The sequence below is a fragment of the Eptatretus burgeri genome, chromosome 5 (assembly GCF_056783735.1).
Source record: "Eptatretus burgeri isolate ZD-2024b chromosome 5, Ebu_testis_v1, whole genome shotgun sequence".
NCBI classification, from domain to species: Eukaryota; Metazoa; Chordata; class Myxini; order Myxiniformes; family Myxinidae; genus Eptatretus; species Eptatretus burgeri.
Window position 1 is genome coordinate 89,232,443 of NC_140965.1, and position 18,403 is coordinate 89,250,845.

General features: G+C 43.1%; 2 protein-coding genes across 2 annotated transcripts in view; both read right to left on the bottom strand.

Moving 5' to 3' along the window:
* SPRYD7 (SPRY domain containing 7) overlaps window positions 1-10,967 on the bottom strand; it is a 28,847-nt gene extending 17,880 nt beyond the window's left edge. The window contains exons 1-5 of the mRNA XM_085882828.1: window positions 10,869-10,967; window positions 7,793-7,939; window positions 2,734-2,850; window positions 2,245-2,411; window positions 1,182-1,284 (exon numbers count right to left, since the gene is read on the bottom strand). Of these exons, the coding sequence (XP_085738954.1) occupies window positions 1,182-1,284; window positions 2,245-2,411; window positions 2,734-2,850; window positions 7,793-7,901 (496 nt within the window). The 5' untranslated portion in view covers window positions 7,902-7,939; window positions 10,869-10,967. The remainder of the gene's footprint in view (window positions 1-1,181; window positions 1,285-2,244; window positions 2,412-2,733; window positions 2,851-7,792; window positions 7,940-10,868) is intronic.
* LOC147026925 (uncharacterized) lies at window positions 8,727-15,228 on the bottom strand. The gene is made up of 3 exons (XM_085883597.1): window positions 15,088-15,228; window positions 13,692-14,974; window positions 8,727-8,737 (listed from the first exon to the last, which is right to left on the bottom strand). Exons 2-3 carry the CDS (start codon window positions 14,869-14,871, stop codon window positions 8,727-8,729), a joined length of 1,191 nt encoding a protein of 396 aa, XP_085739723.1. The 5' UTR covers window positions 14,872-14,974; window positions 15,088-15,228.
* Between the last annotated feature and the right edge of the window lie 3,175 nt (window positions 15,229-18,403).

Consider the following 18,403-nt stretch of genomic DNA (forward strand, 5'->3'; position numbering starts at 1 on the left):
ATCCATGATTACATCAGCCCAATGCATTTGATGAAAGTGATTGTGGTTCTGGGGGCATCATGTTTGATGAGCTGCCCTGGGGCAGTGCTCTCGCAGAGTGCACGAGCGATCGAAACCCAGGCCGGAGCTCGAGCCTGTGTGGGCCTTTGATTGTGGTGATTGTACCAGTTTATATACACGACACTGCCACCGAAGGTCATTTACTCATCTTATTTTACCTTAAACATGGGGAATTTCAGTTTAAAGTGTCTTGAAAGTGGGTTTTCTTTGGGTCCACAAACGGACTAATTCACTTTCCATTATTTCTTATTGGGAAAATATTTTTTGAATCCGAACTTTTTGCAATCCGAACAGCCTCCAGGAACGAATTAAATTCGGATTCTGGGGGCACCACTGTGTATAGGCAAACAACTATACTCCGATCTCTAGCGGTAGCGCACGGTGGACGCACGGTCGACGCAGACTGCCACGGAGGCCGTACGTAGGTGCACGGCGGGCGTAGGGGAACCGTGTGTCGACCTTGCGTTGCCCACAGGTAGTCACACAGACCGCAAGGCCACCGTACGGCGACCGTGTAAATAGTGCGGCCGCCGTAATTTTTTGGGGGTTGGGAAAATTCATTTTTCATTGAGAAGAGCTTACGGCAGCCGCACGGAAAACGCAAGCCCACCGCACGCCTTATGTACGGTCGACGTGGAACACATCTACATCATAGCTTGGCTTATCTAATTGCTACGGCGAGCGTAGAAATGAAAAAAAGTTATAATTCCGCGATTTCATTCCACAGTGACCCTACAGCCTGTAAAATATAGCCAAACGGCGTAGGGCCACCCTGAGGCCACCTCAGTTTCTTTGCGGCCGCCGCACGTTTCTGTCGATTCAGAGGGCGTACGGCCGACTTATCCTCGCTGTAGAGCAAATGTGACTGAGGCCTAAGGAACTTCAAATGCAGTTGGATAAATTGTCAACCTTGCACACTCCATCCAAATGATTCAAATCTGGCCTTTGCTGTTAGGATTCCGTGTGAAAAAAATGTACGAAATCCCGATTTTAAAAAAAATTTTGGAGATTGTGAAAGGGGCTTTGAAACAAGTAGCATACAAGAGACCTCATTACTTGGAAAGTACATTGGTGGAAGGAAAACAAAGCAAAAACAAACTTCCGTCACTCTCATCACTCACCGTACACAACGGGGTAAACCGTTCCACGAATTCCTGATGCAGGACAGCGGGAGTTCCTCCCATTGATGTACACATTCAGCTCTACATGATCATATGTGATACCCTATGGACAAAGGGAAAATATTTTGGACCTTTAAATCACAGCAAACTGTGGAAAATAAAAGGTGAAAGTTAGCTCTTCAAAAAACACACAGCAGCTTGTGCAAGGTGACACAATCCAGGGGACCTTCTAAAAAAAGACAAAATATTGTTACGATTGTGGAGGTAGATGGAAGAATCTAATAGGGAATATAGCATTGTGCAGAGTTGCTTGGTCCGTGGACGAGAAGGAGGCATCATCTCAATGTGAGTAAGTAAGGGACCCGTTTATCCTTTTATAGTTAGCAAATTCAAACACATTGCCAGATCGATAATAAAACGTCTTAAAGTCCCACTGAATGGAAATAAATAAATGAATAATTGGGTTCATCTTCCCTTTTAAAATATTATGCACGTCTTCATTGTTGCTCTGGACTGAGCACGTATCTCATGATGCCGTGATGCAGGTTCAAATCCAGTATACACTTGTTGATTTCCCCATTGTTACCTCCACCACCGAAGGTGGATGGAGGTTGTGTTTTTACCCCTGTTAGTCTGTTTGTTTGCTTATCTGTCTCTGTCTGTGAGTCGGATATCTAAAAATGTTATGGATGGATTTGGACGAAACTTGGTGGACAGGTTAGGTGTGCAAGAACGAATTGATTATAATTTTTTAAGTCATTCTTCACCATTGAGAAATGGGGCAAAAACAATATATAGTATGATATTTCAAAAAGTTATAGATGGAGTATGGCAAAACTCGATTGATGAGTTGGGTCGGTGACAATAACAAGCCAATTTGATTTTGGTTCAGGTCTGGATGTGGAATTGGTCTTATAAGTGGGATACAAAATGTAAACTGTTCAGCCTGGTGGAGGTAAGCACTCTACCGCGTGCCATTTTAGTTTCAATGCTTTCATTTGATGCAATTGTAGTAAGCTCCTAAATGAGCACGAAACATTAAATGGCAAAAGTAAAAGCTCACCACCACATCTCCCTCCATGGGAAGGCTGTTTGCTGGAAGGTGGTTTTTTTCCTCTCCACGATATCTCATGGAGCCATCATGCCTCAGCACCATACTCTCAGCGTCTTCCCCAAGGGGGATCCGGCTAAGGTCGGCATTGCGCGTCGCCACACCGATGCCCCAGATCCCTGTACGACCATTCCAACAGCACAAGTGAGGGGTTGTGCAAGAATCGGGGCAGAACTAATGCTAAGAGGTGTGTGTACATGGGTATCACGTGAGTCAGTGCGACAATAAACAACCTTGTAATTGTGAAATTCAATAACACGATTACAGGATTGCTACCCATACGGTTCTTCGGCAAGCTTTTCATGATGCAGTATGACCCTCATTTCCTTGGAGATACAACAATATTATGCTCTTTCACATTAAAAATTAAAACACACTCTCCAAAAATTGTGATCGCTGGCAAAGTGTTTGTCAGGCCTCTGACATGGGTCAAACACACACCTGATGATTGCAACTTAAACTCAAAGTAGCTTTTGTTTTGATGCAAAGGGGCATTGGCAAGGCAGGCCCCAGTTCCACAGATTCTGCGTCCGTTCTTCACAACCACAACATCACAACCTGCGGGGATGTGGGGTTGGATGGAGCCAGGAAGATCCACTTTCAATACAAAATTGAAGGCACCACAAATTAGTACATCTTCCCAGCAGGAAACATTCAGGTAAAAATGTCGAGAACACAGAGTGGTTTTTATGCGGGACAACGGCTACAGTCTTGATTGCTGGACGGCCGTGGGAGATGGTGGTGACTGCAACCTACATTCTGTCTGCTAATGTCAATGTAGGCTTTCACTTTCTCACTGAAAGCTAACAACGCCCCATTAAATAAACAGAGCATGTGCAGCCAAAACAAGGTGACCATTTAAACCCACAATGGAAACCACACAGCAACACACCTTGTTTCCAATATGTACTGCGACCAAATAACCTATTGTAGCCAGATGAAAGTCCTTATATAATCGGCCGATCTTTCGAAGCTGAAATTGCCCAAACAATAACAGATATATATTAATGTTTGAATTGACAAGTCATTATTAATATTATTTATTTTTAAAGTACCATCTCTTTGTGCAAAGTGGAAAATTATGTAAACTGCATCAACTTGCATATTAAATTAATAGGTTTTCTATGTAGAAAATGAATTCTTCGTATACCAAAGGATACATTTTCCTTTTGGGCTATAAATGAACACTATTTTTGTTTGTAGTTCATCATTTATTCGTAAACAATAAGTAATTTAGAGAATTTTTAGTGTGTTTTAGAAAAGCAAAGCATAATAAAGATTTGTGCTCTTGCCTTGTATCGTCGATACAAATTACACGCATCATATTAATGTTCGCAAATCTAATCAATACTGACAGATTATAATGATGATCCATCCATCTATCCATCAAGATCATACTCTGTGGAGAGCGTTGGTGCTGCCGAAACAGTCTCCTTGGCTATTGGGCACAATCCTGGACGGGTCGCCACTCCAACGCAGGATACCAGCAAGCTCGCACTCATTTTGCCGACCTCGGAAGGATGGCAGGCAGAATCAACCCCACCTGGTATTGATTCAACAGCCGAGCAGGATTTGAACTCAGGATTCTTGGATCCCAAGCCCACCACCAAAACCATTAAGCCAACACTGGGCAGAAATGATGATTATAATTAAAATAATCATGATAGTAGTCAACATCGACAGGATATAATAATAATGAATGCTCATCTCAACAACAAAGAAGCATATTTTCTATTCAAGAAATACTTGTATGTTGTGATTGTAAAAAAAGATAAATATCCTGCAGCTTACAAAGTCAAGTCTCTACAGGTCAAACCAGAGAGTTCATAGAAAACCTTACCTCATGCAGTGTTGAGAAAAGGGACATGGGAAGGGTCTTTTCAACTCTTGCTTTGTGTTTCTGAGCAAGATCAATATCAGCTTTGTTCGTGAACTTTGAATAACAGGCGCGATGGCAATCATACGAAACCAATGGGTCAAACAGAACAGTCCAGAGCAAGCTGAACCTCCTGTCAACTTTTCCTGGAGAAACTGATGATTTTGGAACGGTCTTTGAGCAAAATATACGTGAAACAAACAGACCTTTTGGACGAAATTAGCAATGCCATTGTATTGTTATGAATCTGGCAGCCATGAGCACTCAACAGGTCCCCGGAGCTGTTATTTTGTTAAGTAAATGTGGATAGATAGCTCCCTTTCCCCTATGTCTAATGGGAATTAAGTGTACGTGCACTGCGAAGTTATTTTATGGATATGATTTTTACCCCAACAACAACCCCCTGCTCGTGGCATTGTCCGTGCTCTTCGCGCGCTCACCGGCATGCAGGCGTGTGCGTAGGTGGAATTCCATGCCCCAGGCAGTCTGGATTTCGCACCAAATATAGTCACGAAGCGTTTCGCTCTGGCTTGGCCCAAATATGGGCATGGAGTGCTTCGTTCTGGCTTCGCGCCAAATAAGGGTATGGGTCATTTTCCGCCCAATGGGCGACGTGCGGACCAAAGTCGGGGCGGTACTTCTCAAGAAGGCGGAGCCGCGACACGCCGTCCACAGAATGGGAGCAGGCGACGGGGGAGCTGAGCCGGCCCCAAAATGACGGAATTGATTGATGATTGCGTCCCGTCTGCTCGAGCATTCTTCTGTCTGGGTCTGCGGCTGACTGCATCCCGCGCATCCGAGGCGTCTCGTCTGGCACATTACAACAAACGGTCGACCATCCCATCAAGGGAGATCACCTCGTCTCACCTCCTCTGGGTTCGGCTGCCCTGGTCCGTTCTTTGGTGCCAGGTGCTCCGGGAAGGTGCGGTTGTCCAGCCGCGCGAACATGGCCAGGTAGCCAGCCACGTTCTCTTCCCTCAGCTCGTCTTCCCTCCCGCGCTGAAGGGGCAATAAAGACCTCGAGGTCCATATCTTTCTGGGGTATTTGTGCGTCCATGGGCCCTGTCTCTAAGTAATTTTGTTTAAGGATTGCTTTTAAATTTGATACCCTTCTTTATTCAGATAACTGCCCTTACGTGCTCCCCTCGTCCCCCGATTATTGTAAATAAATTCCCTATTGTTGAATGTCACAGCTCGTTCCCTGTCATTTCTTTCATTGGCTTTGCATGGTGTGTGTTGAGAAATAGCGAGGCAGTCAATTGTTCACTTAGACTGAACGGGCCTCGGTAACCATCCGCTCGGGTTACACATGGTTCGGGCACGGTAACGGCTCGTCCCGCTCGAGGTCTGTCGAGGGTGTGAATTTCCCAGTTGCTTTTCCACGTGGGGACTTAGGTATATTGAAGTTGGGCAATTAAACTTACCCAATGCGGTCAAATTATTGGCGATTCATGATCCTGTAAGGGACCTGTGCCTTTCGGACTTATCCGAGGGTCACGACCTAAATTCCGGGTGTTCGGTGGAGACGACTCTACTGCTCCACCTAGCGGTCGTGCTCGCCGCTGATACCCGGCACCACAACAGTATTACTAGGTGTTGCCATTTTTGTCTGAATGTCGCTGTTACTCTGTCCATGGGTGGCAAATTTGATTGGTTGAGACAACATAAAATTTGCCCCAGGACTGCTAACCTCAAGGATTTTGGAAGTGCAAACATGGGGATTTGTGATCTGGAGTTCAAATATGTAATTCAACAGAATTCAATCAAAGATTGAATAGCTGTAGAAAAAAAAAAAAAAAAACTGACTCGGAAGTTTACCACCGCTGATGCACCCTCTTTTCACACTATGTTACTTAACACATTCAAATAGTTATTTGTGCCTGTTAATTGTGTCCTTTATGGCATCACCCAAAACTACAGTGCTGAGAAAAAGTTTGTGAACCCTTTAGAATCTTATGTATTTCTGCATAAGTTTGACCTAAAATATGATAAGATCTTCATTTAATTGAGAATAATAAAGAGAACCTGATTTAACAAATAGCACACAAATAAAATCTACTTTTCATTTATTTATTGAGCAAAATGATCCAACATTCAATTTCTTTGTCGGAAAAAGTATTCTTCGCAGGGCAGCTCTCCAAATGACGGAATTGGGGCAAAGCCTCCGGGACCCCCATTCCTTGAAGGGAGGAAAAGCACGGAGTAAGTTTCCTGGGTCAGACTGTGGTGGTGTGAGGCGGGATGGTGCTGAGATGTTGAGCACAAGACGGCGGTCTCCTTGGGTTAACCTGAGGCGGTCCCTTCGGGTGGGTGCCTGGAATGTCCTATCTCTAAGAGAGGATGATCACCTGTCTCTGTTATCATCTGAGCTCAAGCGTTTGAACATCGGGATTGCAGCACTCTCTGAGGTTCGGTGACCGGATAGTGGTGAGATCATGGTGGGTGGTTACACCTATGATTGTTCTGGTCGCTCTGATGGTTACCATGCTCAAGGAGTTGCTGTAGCTGTGTCCAATAAGCGGACTCCCATGATAATTGATGTAACACCGGTCAAGGAGCATATTATGAGACTCAGGATTCATCACTCCTTTGGTGTCCTTTCCCTGGTCTCTGTATATGCTCCGACTAAGGTGAGTGATCTCACCTTGAAGACCCCTTTAATCATTCTATGCCATGCTTGAGTCTGTAGTTGATCTCTGCCCCAGGTGAGATCCTCTTCTAGTCTTGGGGGATTTCAATGCATTGACTGGCACTGATTGGGATGGATACGAGACACGTGTTGGTCCCAAGAAGTCATGGACTTAGGGTGGCTGGTTCAAGGTTTCAGCGCCCACAGGCTCATCGCTGGACTAGGTTTCCAATGCTGGTGGTGTGGCAAAGGAGCTTGACCATGATCGCTGGAGGATGATTCAGAACTGCAGGGTCTACCGGAGTGCTCAGTTCCTCAATACCTATCAAAGGCTTGTAGTAGCAACGCTGAAGTTTCAGCTTAAATCCGGAAGAATGGTACCATCCCAGCCTAAGCTGGATGCTGGCAAGCTCAAGGATGAGAGGGTACCTGAGGATGAGAGGTAAATCTTTGTGTTCTGGCCTTGTAAAATTGATATAGATTACATGCATTGAAAAATAGACTAGAACCTTCAGCTGCTCCTGTTCACTTCGACCTGCAAAAAAAAAAAACACACACACACGCACACGCACGCGCACGCGCACGCACACGTAAACCCTTCCCAACCAACCTCCATCCTTAAGCTATTCCCTCCAGAAATTCCTCTACCCTCTCCTGTCACACTCCTCTGAAGGTCTTGTTGTCATCTTTCACTTTTCTTAATTCTCCAAATCTTTATTCTCTTCACATATTATTTCTACAACCACCACCTCCCTGTTGCTGACGTCATAACAGCGACTACAAAGTTGTATTTGATGGAATAATTACAGTACCCCGATAGAAAATATCCCAAGCCCGATATCAACAAACAGTCGTCAAAATTTAAAGCACCTTGGAATAAAAGTGATGACGAAAAAAAATTAAAATGCTACAATGATGAAGATTCATGTCTCGTTGACTTGGCCACAAGGCCTTTGGCTTTGCAACCCAACATCGCATTCACAGCGGACACTGACCCATGCTTTGCGAGTCCAACTGGACAGTTGGCAAGTTTTTGAGAGGAAGCCTGGCCGGACCACCGTCTCCACAGCAGCAGCAAATACGGAAGAAGTCAGCCGCCATCATTCCGAGGTGGTTGTTGTTGTTGTTGTTTTAGGTGCATCCTATTAAAGGATATTAAATAAGCACATTCTGAGGTTGTTGTTGTTGTTTTAGGTAAATCCTATTAAAGGATATTAAATAAGCACATTCTGAGGTTGTTGTTGTTTTAGGTACATCCAATGAAAGGATATTAAAAAAAGAACATTCCGAGGTTGTTGTTGTTTTCTGTACTTCCTATTAAAGGATATTAAATAAGCACATTCTGAGATTGTTGTTGTTTTCGGTACTTCCTATTAAAGGATATTAAATATGCACATTCTGAGGTTGTTGTTGTTTTAGGTGCATCCTATTAAAGGAGATTAAATAAGCACATTCTGAGGTTGTTGTTGTTTTAGGTACATCCAATGAAAGGATATTAAATATGCACATTCTGAGGTCGTTGTTGTTTTCGGTACTTCCTATTAAAGGATATTAAATAAGCACATTCTGAGGTCGTTGTTGTTACAGGTACTTCCTATTAAAGGATATTAAATATGCACATTCTGAGGTTGTTGTTGTTGTTTTAGGTGCATCCTATTAAAGGAGATTAAATAAGCACATTCTGAGGTTGTTGTTGTTTTAGGTACATGCAATGAAAGGATATTAAAAAAAGAACATTCCGAGGTTGTTGTTGTTTTCGGTACTTCCTATTAAAGGATATTAAATATGCACATTCTGAGGTTGTTGTTGTTTTCGGTACTTCCTATTAAAGGATATTAAATATGCACATTCTGAGGTTGTTGTTGTTGTTTTAGGTAAATCCTATTAAAGGATATTAAATATGCACATTCTGAGGTTGTTGTTGTTGTTTTAGGTGCATCCTATTAAAGGAGATTCAATAAGCACATTCTGAGGTTGTTGTTGTTTTAGGTACATGCAATGAAAGGATATTAAAAAAAGAACATTCCGAGGTTGTTGTTGTTTTCGGTACTTCCTATTAAAGGATATTAAATATGCACATTCTGAGGTTGTTGTTGTTGTTTTAGGTAAATCCTATTAAAGGATATTAAATAAGCACATTGTGAGGTTGTTGTTTTAGATACTTCCTATTAAAGGATATTAAATAAGCACATTTTGAGGTTGTTGTTTTAGGTACTTCCTATTAAAGGATATTAAATATGCACATTCTGAGGTTGTTGTTGTTGTTTTAGGTAAATCCTATTAAAGGATATTAAATATGCACATTCTGAGGTTGTTGTTGTTTTAGGTAAATCCTATTAAAGGATATTAAATAAGCACATTTTGAGGTTGTTGTTTTAGGTACTTCCTATTAAAGGATATTAAATATGCACATTCTGAGGTTGTTGTTGTTGTTTTAGGTAAATCCTATTAAAGGATATTAAATAAGCACATTGTGAGGTTGTTGTTTTAGATACTTCCTATTAAAGGATATTAAATAAGCACATTTTGAGGTTGTTGTTTTAGGTACTTCCTATTAAAGGATATTAAATATGCACATTCTGAGGTTGTTGTTGTTACAGGTACTTCCTATTAAAGGAGATTAAATAAGCACATTCTGAGGTTGTTGTTGTTACAGGTACTTCCTATTAAAGGAGATTAAATAAGCACATTCTGAGGTTGTTGTTGTTTTAGGTACATCCAATGAAAGGATATTAAAAAAAGAACATTCCGAGGTTGTTGTTGTTTTCGGTACTTCCTATTAAAGGATATTAAATATGCACATTCTGAGGTTGTTGTTGTTACAGGTACTTCCTATTAAAGGATATTAAATATGCACATTCTGAGGTTGTTGTTGTTACAGGTACTTCCTATTAAAGGATATTAAATATGCACATTCTGAGGTTGTTGTTGTTTTAGGTAAATCCTATTAAAGGATATTAAATAAGCACATTGTGAGGTTGTTGTTTTAGGTACTTCCTATTAAAGGATATTAAATAAGGACATTCTGAGGTTGTTGTTGTTACAGGTACTTCCTATTAGAGGATATTAAATATGCACATTCTGAGGTTGTTGTTGTTGTTGTTGTTTTCGGTACATCCTATTAAAGGATATTAAATAAGCACATTCTGAGGTTGTTGTTGTTACAGGTACATCCTATTAAAGGATATTAAATATGCACATTCTGAGGTTGTTGTTGTTTTAGGTAAATCCTATTAAAGGATATTAAATAAGCACATTGTGAGGTTGTTGTTTTAGGTACTTCCTATTAAAGGATATTAAATAAGCACATTCTGAGGTTGTTGTTGTTACAGGTACTTCCTATTAGAGGATATTAAATATGCACATTCTGAGGTTGTTGTTGTTGTTGTTGTTTTCGGTACATCCTATTAAAGGATATTAAATAAGCACATTCTGAGGTTGTTGTTGTTACAGGTACATCCTATTAAAGGATATTAAATATGCACATTCTGAGGTTGTTGTTGTTACAGGTACATCCTATTAAAGGATATTAAATATGCACATTCTGAGGTTGTTGTTGTTACAGGTACATCCTATTAAAGGATATTAAATAAGCACATTGTGAGGTTGTTGTTTTAGATACTTCCTATTAAAGGATATTAAATAAGCACATTGTGAGGTTGTTGTTTTAGATACTTCCTATTAAAGGATATTAAATAAGCACATTCTGAGGTTGTTGTTTTAGGTACTTCCTATAAAGGATATTAAATAAGCACATTGTGAGGTTGTTGTTTTAGGTACTTCCTATTAAAGGATATTAAATAAGCACATTCTGAGGTTGTTGTTGTTACAGGTACATCCTATTAAAGGATATTAAATATGCACATTCTGAGGTTGTTGTTGTTACAGGTACTTCCTGTAATGAAAGCGAGAGAAGAACCTTCAGTTTAGGCTTTATTCCATTTGATTGGAGCCGCTTCTACGGGCACACCAGGAAATACAAACGCAGTATGGAGTACAAGCAGTAAGGTACACACGCGCAACTAATCACCGCAAAATAAATCAGTATTATATATCAATCAGTGTTCTCACCATTCAATGAGCACCAAGTGAGCCGGCGACATACAATGGCAATGCCCCAGGGACAAAACCCCGCGGCCGAGCCGAACCTCAGCTTTATCTCTTCTGTGCTCGAGCCGGGCATCATGTGATCACACGTCACGACCTTCCATTCACCACATTCTCCCCGTCTTTAAAATGTAACTAGAGGCCCAGCTAACGCACCAGGATTACTTCAGCGCTACAGGAGTATACATTTCAAGCAACGCGAACTATCTAAACTACAGAAGTATACATGCCAAGCAGTGAGGATTATTTTGAGTTGTAGGAGCATGGTAATGAGCATCGATATGTTATGTAACGAGCATATAGGAGCATGAGCATCAAGGATGCCGATAATCCCCTTTACAGATCGAGTCGGCGAGGGGGTATTATTCGCCGGCCTCTCCGGGAGTAGATAGCGGTTTCACTTGAGGGAGGCTTCCGATCCTCTTGGTGAGCCTCGACTCGTGATGACTCCCCGATCGCCCCCGGGTGGAACGCGGTAGCTCCGCCGTCACCCTTCTCGGGTGGAGTCCCTGGGGGAGAAACACCTGGGGAGGGGATGTCATAGGGAGGTGTGCCAGATGGTGGTGTACCTGTGGGAGGAGTACCTGAGGGAGCCAAATGGCGAACCAACACAGTGGTCTCCCTGCCATCTGGGAGCCTGACATGAGCATACTCTGGATTAGTATCGATGAGTTCGACCTCTTCCACCATGGGTTCATACTTGCTTTGTTGTACCGGGCGTTTCATGAACACTGTTCCGGGATGGGTTAGCCAGTCGGGCACCGATTGGCCATCAACATAACGTCGTTGGTGAGTAAACATTCGTTCGTGAGGAGTTGCATTGGTGGACGTGCAGAGCAGAGAGCGTATGAAATTCAGAGCGTCGAGAAGGGTAACCTCCCACCGCTCGGGGCCCAGTCCTCTTGATTTCAACGCCAGAGTTACGGCTTTCCAAATAACTCCATTATAACGTTCCACCTGCCCATTACCCTGTGGGTTGTAACCCGTCGTTCGACTAGTTGCTATGCCGTGCTCTAATAGGAATTGTTTTCGCCCGGCCGACATGAAACACGGCCCTCTGTCTGAATGTATGTACGAAGGTTTCCCAAACATAGCGAAGAGGTCAGACAGACATTTCACGACAGTGCCCGAGGTCATATCCGAGCACGGAAACGCGAAAGGGAACCTTTAATACTCATCAACAACAGTGAATATGTATCTGTTGTCTGTCTTGGTCGGCAGGGGCCCTTTGAAGTCAATATTTAGTCTCTCGAAGGGAGAAGTGGCCTTGATCAGTCTGCCAGAAGCCGAACCATAGAATCTGGGTTTTAGTTCAGCACAAACCGGGCATGAAGCATTCATTTGTTTAATATCTTCAATAGAATAGGGCAGGTTCTGTCTGCGCACGAAATGTGCCATTCTGGTTACCCCCGGGTGGCAAAGAGACACATGGAGGTCTTGCAAAGCCCGACTGATTACCGCCGAGCAGTAGACCCGCGAGAAGGTGTCTGCAGCAGGGTTTTCCCTCCCGGGCCGGTAAACAATGTCGTAACTATAGCAAGCTAGGTCTATCCGCCATCTCATAATTTTTTCATTCTTAATTTTCCCGTTATTTTTCCCATCAAACATGAATGCCATGGATCGTTGGTCCGTAACGAGCGTGAAGTGGTTTCCCAGCAAATAATGTCTCCATTTCCGCAGGGCTTCGACGATGGCGTACGCTTCCTTCTCTATCGCCGAGTGTCTCTGCTCGCTTCCAGAGAGAGTTCTCGAGAAGAACGCGACGGGTCTCCCAGACTGATTAAGCATAGCAGCTATGGCGTGATCTGAAGCGTCGGTCTCCACCACAAAGGGCACCGAGCTGTCGATCGATAATACCACGGAATTACTGAAATCGTCTTTGAGGTTGTGGAAAGCTGTCACAACAGCGGCATCTGGTGGAAAGTTTTTGCAATGCACTAGGGGATGTATTTTCTCGGAGTATTGCGAAATCCATCTCGCATAGTAAGCAAACATGCCGATCACCCGGCGCATCGTCTGCAGGTCCTGAGGTGGTGGTAGCTCACGGAGCGGGCGCAATCGTTCAGGATCAGGCTTAATTGTGCCGTCGGCTATTGTGTAGCCGAGAAGGTCAATTGACCTTGCCGAGAATACGCATTTCTCATAGTTGAGAGTCAGATTATATTTTCTAGCAATGCTCAAGAATCTGTCCAGATTCATATCATGTTCCCCCTAATCCCTACCGCACACTGTGACATTGTCCACGTAAACAAAAGTGTCTTTGAGGTTTTCATCTGAGATGATGTCGTCCATAACTCGTTGGAAGCAAGCTACTCCATTCGTGACACCGAATGGTATCCTCCTGAACTGGTAGAGGCGCCTCCCTGCCTGGAATGCGGTGTAAGGTTTGTCTTCCTCTCGGATGGGAATTTGATGATAGGCGCTTCGCAAGTCGATGGTGCTGAATACCTTATAATTGGCCACGCGTTCGACCATCTCGTCTATGCGCGGCAGGGGGTAGGCGTCGAGTTGGGTGAAGCGATTGACCTTTTGGGAATAATCGACAACCATTCGTTTCTTATGGTTCTGACTGCTGGTTACTAACACCTGTGCGCGCCATGGCGAATCGCTCGGTTCTATAATTCCTTCTTCCAGTAATCGCTTGGTTTCTGAAGTGATGAAATTCATGTCAGCAGTGGTATATCGCCGCGATTTGATCGCTATCGGTTTGCAGACCGGCGACAGGTTAGCGAACAGCTGGGGGGACCTCTGCGGTGGTCAAAGCATTTAAAATTAGACGAGGCTTGCTTCCTCCAAAGGGTATTTCGACGCTCGTGTGCTGCTTGAGGACATTATGACCCAGAATTACGTCTGCGCACAAATCACGAAGCACCAGTACCCTTACATCCCGATGCGTGTACCCTTTTACGTCCAATTCGACTTTGCAGTGCCCTCGTACGCGGGATTGTAGTGAGGTGGCGGCCATGCATACCGTATTGTCTGTCGGGTGGATTATCCATTTCCTGCCCTTCACTAGCGAGCTGTTGACGAAACTTTCAGAGCTGCCGGTATCAATCAGTGCCTCAGCCATATGCCCGTTAATTCGTACGTTGATGATAGCCTTGGATAGATTCCCCGGGGAGGCTGCAGTTAATTTATTTTGCGAGTAGAGAGCCGCAGAAGTGGGTTTATTTCTCCTTAGAGTAGATTTACATACCCTGGCATAATGCCCTTTCTTGTCGCAATTCATGCATGTGGCATCTCTGGCAGGGCATTTTTGACGGGGGTGCCTTTTGTACCCACAAAGGAAGCATTTACCAACCGGAGCAGTTGCTGAGGAGTTTGACGTGGCCTGGGTATCCGGCTCCTCGGGTGTTTCTCCATCCCCTATGTCTGGCTGTGTCTGTGCCAGTGGGGTTCCTTGGGTTCCCATCGTAGCAGCGTTCATTAGCAGCATCGGTGTCCCAAATGACTCAGATTGCTGCTGTGCCGTATCCATCGCTCGAGCCTGATCGACTACCTTGTCAAGAGTGGGTTGCGCTTTCTCTAGTAAGCGTTGCCGTATGTGGGCTGATCTGAGTCCTTGGATGAATGCCTCCCGTGTGGCTTCCTTTCGGTGTTCCTCGGCGCTTACCGCCCGGAAGCTGCCGTCTTTTCCCAGCTGATTCAGAGCTTGCAGGAACTGATCGATTGTCTCCCCGGCTGCTTGCTTGCGTGTGTTGAGAGGATGTCGTATGTATACCTCGTTCTTGCGCTTCATGTAGAGCGCCTGCAGCACGTCGATCGCTGCTTCGTAAGTGTCGCACTCCGAGAAGAGCCTGAATACACTGGACGAGACATGATTCACGAGAGCGGCAAATTTGTCAGCTCCCTCTTCGATGATGGTCAGATAGTGTGAGAAGGAACAGAACCAATGCGACCATTTCATTTCTGCGTCAGTCGCGTTTGGGTCTGCGTCGAACCTCTCTGGTTTGTAGATCTTGTCCATCGTTGGTTGAGAGAGCCGAGAAAACCAAATGGAATAAATTGTAATGAAAGCGAGAGAAGAACCTTCAGAGTTTAGGCTTTATTCCATTTGATTGGAGCCGCTTCTACGGGCACACCAGGAAATACAAACGCAGTATGGAGTACAAGCAGTAAGGTACACACGCGCAACTAATCACTGCAAAATAAATCAGTATTATATATCAATCAGTGTTCTCACCATTCAATGAGCACCAAGTGAGCCGGCGACATACAATGGCAATGCCCCAGGGACAAACCCCGCGGCCGAGCCGAACCTCAGCTTTATCTCTTCTGTGCTCCAGCCGGGCATCATGTGATCACACGTCACGACCTTCCATTCACCACACTTCCTATTAAAGGATATTAAATATGCACATTCTGAGGTTGTTGTTGTTACAGGTACTTCCTATTAAAGGATATTAAATATGCACATTCTGAGGTTGTTGTTGTTACAGGTACTTCCTATTAAAGGATATTAAATATGCACATTCTGAGGTTGTTGTTGTTGTTTTAGGTACATCCTATTAAAGGATATTAAATAAGCACATTCTGAGGTTGTTGTTGTTACAGGTACTTCCTATTAAAGGATATTAAATATGCACATTCTGAGGTTGTTGTTGTTTTAGGTACATCCTATGAAAGGATATTAAATATGCACATTCTGAGGTTGTTATTGTTTTAGGTACATCCTATTAAAGGATATTAAATATGCACATTCTGAGGTTGTTGTTGTTTTAGGTACATCCTATTAAAGGATATTAAATAAACACATTCCGAGGTTGTTGTTGTTTTAGGAAAATCCTATAAAAGGATATTAAAAAGAACATTTCGAGGTTGTTGTTGTTTTAGGAACTTCCTATTAAAGGATATTAAAAAAGCACATTCTGAGGTTATTGTTGTTTTAGGTACATCCTATTAAAGGATATTAAAAAAGCACATTCCGTAACTATTTCGATGGTATATAAAAGTGTGATCGAGAGAAAAGATATGCAAGCAACACTCACGATTCAGAAAGTACCGTAACACGTTGAAGCAGAGCATGTAGCTTAAAGCGATTACGGAAATATCATTTGAATGTTAATCACTACCACCGACTATATCACGATGGCTCCAAACTATGTACAGTGAATTTAAAATTAATATGGAATAGGCAAAGCCGAGAAGCGAACGTAGAATTCTTCTTCCATTCGCTTCTTAAATATATCAAAGTAAACAGTCTTTTTGCTATGAAAAAATAAATATTACCTTAACATTACCTTCACAACAACTACACCGCCGAGAACAGTTTCTCATCTGCAAAAATAAATATTACCTCAACATTACCTTCACAACAACAACTACACCGCCTAGAACAGGATCTCATCTGAAAAAAAAAAATCCTCAACATTACCTTCACAACGACAACTACACCGCCTAGAACAGGATCTCATCTAAAAAAATAAATAATACCTCAACATTATACCTCAACATTACCTTCACAACAACAACTACACTGCCTAGAACAGGGTCTCATCTGAAAAAAAAAATCCTCAACATTACCTTCACAACGACAACTACACCGCCTAGAACAAGATCTCATCTAAAAAAAAAAATACTAGAAGCGACGTAGTATTCTTACATTGACTTCTGACTTTACCTATAACTTGTTCACAACTGTATACGCAATTTCCGGTTACTTCGGCCTGGATTCGGGATTAGCGATCAAATAATGTAAATCATGATTAAAAATTATTTTTTGATGATGCGGGAGACATCTTCATTAAAATCAGTGGAGGAAATATACACCATGTCTGATATTGTTTGGGTCTTTCATGTCTCCGACGATGCCTTTATCTCCTGGCATGCATCATTCCCCATGACAAAAACCGGAAACAAAAAAAAAACCAGAAGCAAAAAAAAAACGGAAGCAAAAGGGTCATAGCCAACGACACGGATTCACAATTGGCAGGGTATTGTGTTGTTGTTGTTGTTGTTGTTGTTGTTGTTGTTGTTTCCTATTCTCTCATGTGCACGTGTTAAGTAATATTCACAAGATAGAAAGAAAACCCAATCGTGTTTATACACCGCACAGCGTTTAAAAACAACCGGAAGCAAAAGGGTCATAGCCAACGACATGGATTCCAAATCGTCAGGGGTAGTGTGTTGTTGTTGTTGTTTCCTATTCTCTCATGTGCATGCGTTAAGTATGAAGCTCACTGCATTCGCTATAAGGCAATGGTATTGAAATGAATGCGAGGGAAAAACCTTCGGAGTGTAGGCTTTATTTCACTTGATTGAAGCCGATTCTACAGACACATAAAGGAATACATGTGCAGCGAGGAATACATGTGCAGCAAGGAATACATGTGCAGCAAGGAATACACGTGCATTCGATCACCGCAAAATAAATCAGCAATTAGCCAGCATAAGCACGGAGTCTGGTATACTCTCAATTCTCACCATTCAACGAGCACCAAGTGAACCACCACCGTAAATGACAATGCCCCAGGGACAATCCCACCGACCGCGCGGCATCACGGTTTTATCTGTCTCGTGTGCGAGCCGCGCGACACATGACCACGCGTCATATCCTTTAATTCATCACAGGTATTGTGGCTAACTCTGAAAAATAAGTTGAAGTCTTTGGGATGGTAGTGTAGCTCAGTTTGGAGCATTCTTATCTTTGAAGCAATCAATTTATTACGTAGGCAAATAAGAGGGTTGTCCTGAATAAGAGGGTTGTCCTTTCAACCGTGTATATAAGAGCCAAGGGGATTAGGAAAGGAGGTGGGATCAAATAATCAGCCTTCTTTGCGAAATTAATTAATTGATTAGTTAATTAATACATACAAACATGCATACACATATCTGTAATGTACTCGAAAGACAGGGACGAAGACTCTGAAGCGGAAACAACAGGTTTAATTCGGACACGGTCACAACACAGCACAGCACAGCACAGCATCGGAACATTGGCGGGTCACATGACACTTCCTAACCACGCCCCGGTGCACCCATGTATGAATATATTATCATAAATTACTGATACATCTCATCTCCCCCCTTTTTTATTTTATTTACAAATCAAGACACTCAGGAGGCTTACAGACACGAGCTTATCTTCCAAGGGGTAGTGGAGGGCTGTTGGGAAGGAGTTCAGGTACATTGATGGGTGAAAAGCTTTCATGAGGAAGCACCTCAGGTTCAAACACAGGTGTTGTTAATACAGGAGTGTGTGACAAAGGCACTTGAGCCGGTTCAATGTTTGGCTCTACATGACGTAACCTAAGTTGGTGAACATGTTTACGCATGCATCTACCATCACACAACTTCACAAGAAACATGATTTCACCAATGTCATCGATAATGATTCCAGATAATCACTTGGTTCCACATCCGGAGTTCAACACGTACACAGGATCATTGATCTGGAAGTTGCGGTATACAGACGCTTTGTCGTGATTACGTTTCTGTTGATACTTGTTATTCTCGACCTGGACCATTACGTCCGGGTACACGAATGATAACCGTGTTGT